The 3,502-nt window shown below is 33.5% G+C and overlaps 1 protein-coding gene across 2 annotated transcripts; it reads left to right on the top strand.

Moving 5' to 3' along the window:
* Positions 1-629: 629 nt before the first annotated feature.
* LOC121123484 (uncharacterized) lies at positions 630-3,257 on the top strand. 2 transcript variants are annotated; one of them, XM_071890614.1, is made up of 5 exons: positions 630-1,261; positions 1,648-2,392; positions 2,455-2,697; positions 2,762-2,920; positions 2,980-3,257. In XM_071890614.1, exons 1-2 carry the CDS (start codon positions 781-783, stop codon positions 1,893-1,895), a joined length of 729 nt encoding a protein of 242 aa, XP_071746715.1. In that variant the 5' UTR covers positions 630-780; the 3' UTR covers positions 1,896-2,392; positions 2,455-2,697; positions 2,762-2,920; positions 2,980-3,257. Both variants share the same exon structure in this region, with proteins under 2 accessions (XP_071746715.1, XP_040574540.1).
* The last annotated feature ends 245 nt before the right edge of the window (positions 3,258-3,502 follow it).

Raw genomic sequence — 3,502 nt, 5'->3', positions numbered from 1 at the left:
AAACGAACACTGTGCAGATATATCCATAGAATACATAAGAAAGAAGTACAAATCCTTCAGAAGGCGTCTTGGGGCATCATGAACACTAGAGGTGTTATACCAATGATTAGAGGACACAAATTAGAGCCTCAGATGGTCTCTAAACATTTTTGTACATGTCTAGTAGATACGGAAATATATTTGGCTCAAGTTAAAATTATTGATTCTTGAGATTTTGATTAAGTGATGAACGAGCTAAATTTAAGTGGAGCTAGGGGTTGTTTTATTTTCAATACACAGCCCATACCATGGGTTAAAATTCAACATGCCCATCACTAGAATAATTAATTTAGTATTTTCCTATGTATTTTCCGTAGGTGTAAAACTATGGGGAAATCTTGGAATAATGTGATCATGGAAACCCTAGTATGTATATAACTTGGACATTTTCTCCTTTTCTTGATTTTTTTTTCAAGATTGTTTTTGTTTTGATGTACCACATATATAGTCAAGTATTATTTCTTTTTTTTTCTTTTTTGAGTATAACCATTTTTGGTTCCTATGCAACCATTCTATTAATATTTAATCCACTTCGTAAGCGCTCTTAATTGTAGGAACAAAATAACATTTAAAAAAAGTTCTAAGTAATCATTGTTTATTGAGTTTTTTGAGGCCAAAGACTCACTAGGTGTTTGTATTCATGATTGAGTGAAATATCCCTAGATTTATTGGTTATATTTTGTTCAACATCTTCAAAAAAAGTATCAAAGAAATTCGGATATAGTGTGAAGGAAAAAAATCATGTTAAATCCATCTGAACTAGCTGATGGTGTAAAAATACCAAAGTCTCAACCCCCTAACCCTGCATCAAATAGTGTGTTATTGTTTGATGAAGTGCCATCCAACCTAGCTTCGAATGAAATCGATAAAAATTCCCTATCTGGGTCTATTTGGACAGTATCAAATGGAACCAAGAATCCCTCTAGACTCACAACATCGACTGTAATGGATGATGATAGAAGCACGATTGAAGATGAGAAAGATCCAGTTGAGGGCAATGAGTTCTATGATGATGACGATGATGATGAAAGTGTTCCGGATACTAAAATCATATTTGATAAGGAATTTGAGGATTATTTTGAAGATCGGATTCATAAGAGTGGAAGTTCCATGATTTTCATGTCGAAAACACTTGGGCTACTCCCCGTAATATGGACGGAAGAGGATTTGGAAGGGGAATGCAAAACCTACTTGAACTTTTACACATTTATACTTTATATTTGTAAGTGCTTTCTCCAGTCCATATTCAAATAGGTAAAAAGTCAAGTGCCTAGGGAGGTCAAATATGTTGATATTCAGCATTTAAAAAAAAAAAAAACTTTTCTCATCTTGAGGCATGTGTGATCCTAGATAGTGAATAATTTGAATCTTTAATATTACATATAGTTTTGGATAACTATAGTAAAAATTTGTGATATCCTTTCAAGTTTTATCGTAATTCATTTTATAATAAGTAATTTTCAGAAATAATTTGTGAGAGTCTGGATTTTTGGTTATAAACACTGTGCGATGGTAATGTAGAAATGGTATTTTTCTTACAAGCTTATGATTTTGAGTGTCAGGAATAAAAATTTGTGCTTAATGTCTTCTTTTTTTTTCTTTTCCTAGGTTGGGTGGCACTATTTGTCCTAACATTTATCAAATTAAATGTCAGCACTGAATGGCCAAGTGATACAGCATTTCAACACTATATGAACAAAACAAACAATGGATGCGTAGTTCTGTCCAGTGCAACGTTCCAAGCTAACTTGGGTGGACAATGGATCTCTGCTATACTGATTGTTAGTTGTGGAATATTAAACTCCCGTTCATTGGCTGATGTATTCTACTCCTTATCCGGCGTGGATTCCTCTTAGATTTAAAAGAAAAGCAATACTCCAAACTTAATCGAAAGATTATATGGTGGTGTATTTTTTATATTTTCCTCTGGGCTGGCCATGGAGTAACTGTTTATTATTTGCTGGAACAGTCTAAATTTTGGCATTTGCTCTATTTCTTCTCTGATGTGGCGTCCTACGGCATACCCATTGCATATGATTTGCAGTATATTTTTTTGTGTCTGTCTCTAAGAAAACGATACAGAACCCTGAACAAACAACTCTGTACAAAAACAAAGATTTGGAGACTTCCTGTAAAACCCAGCGGGAATATTAATGTTCTACAGAACATACTCCAGTATCGGTTCGACCAAATATTCGAGCCAAAACAGGAAGACTTAATGAAAACAGATATAGACAAACAAAATGTACCCATGGACCTTTGGTTAAAAGATGAGCCAGGGCCTAATTATAAAATGATGGATGGGGTAGAGTCAAAGCCAACCAAAGAAGAAGAACAGAGCCTAATTGCTCAAGTATAACTTTCCTCTTTCATATTTAATATAGGTATATATAAGCAACCAATGTTGTATTTCAGCTTGAATCATTGAGATGCGCATATGTTGACTTGGGAGATATCATTCAAGAGATGAATAACATGTTTTCAACAGCTCTGTTCTCACATTTAATTGCTCTTTCTATCTCCTTCATCGTATGGGCCTACTTAAACCTCTTCGCCATCAAACATTTTGAAATAGTTTATACATTTATTGGCCTTTGTGTTTTAGCTTTTATAAGAATTTTCTTAGTTTGCTGTCATGCACAAAATCTCAAACATGAGGTAAAAAGTCGTACACCTTCTTTTTCATTCAAATCGATTTTGCTACCCATTTCTTTCCTTTTAGTCGCGAAAGCCATTAGCTGGAGTTTGCCAAATAACATCTGTTGATGGAAGTCCAAAATTAGAACGACTTCTCGTCAAAATGACCTCACAAATGTACTACAATCAACCCACTCTTTCATGCGGGGATTATTTCCCACTTGGACAAAGATCTTTGTTAGTGGTAAGTACTCATATAAATCACACAAATAAAGCCATTTGACCCATTTTTGCTTAACACAGATTTTTTCGGTATCGATCATTATCGCATATATCCTTTTTCGAATACACGGATTTCAATTCAACTACTTGAAAGAAGAGTCAATATTGATGAGTATACAGGAGCTTCTCAAAAAATTAGATAAAAATTAAATTGGATCAAGTAGCTGTAAGTGGTACACAATCAGAGATGTGAAAATGTGCGCATTTTTAAGCTTAAACATACTGTAAACATACATTTTAACAGAGTTCTCTATATGAGAAACATACAATGTTATTTCATATTAAATAATACAATCATTCAGAGAGTTGTATTATTTTGCTGCAAGATGGCGCCACTCTCTTGTCCAATGGTTCAATTTGCATATACAAATTATTATATCTAAGTAGTATCCTCGCACACTTAAAAAATGCCCATTTTCCCATCTTTATTAATAACAAGTACGAGTATTTACCTAAATTATTCCCCTTTCGTTTTCAACTGTTCAACCAACTTATATTTTTCCCCTCATTGATAAATTATATAACTCCTCTTTATTAATTTATA

The sequence above is a fragment of the Lepeophtheirus salmonis genome, chromosome 8 (genome assembly GCF_016086655.4).
Source record: "Lepeophtheirus salmonis chromosome 8, UVic_Lsal_1.4, whole genome shotgun sequence".
Lineage (NCBI taxonomy): Eukaryota > Metazoa > Arthropoda > Copepoda > Siphonostomatoida > Caligidae > Lepeophtheirus > Lepeophtheirus salmonis.
The sequence above is the reverse complement of the archived record's forward strand: the minus strand, read 5'-3'. Positions and strand labels throughout refer to the sequence as shown.

Coding starts and splice junctions, on each gene's coding strand:
- LOC121123484 (XM_071890614.1), top strand. CDS start 781: ATGTTAAATCCATCTGAACTAGCTGATGGTGTAAAAATACCAAAGTCT. Junction 1,262..1,647: donor CACATTTATACTTTATATTT/GTAAGTGCTTTC, acceptor TTCTTTTCCTAG/GTTGGGTGGCACTATTTGTC.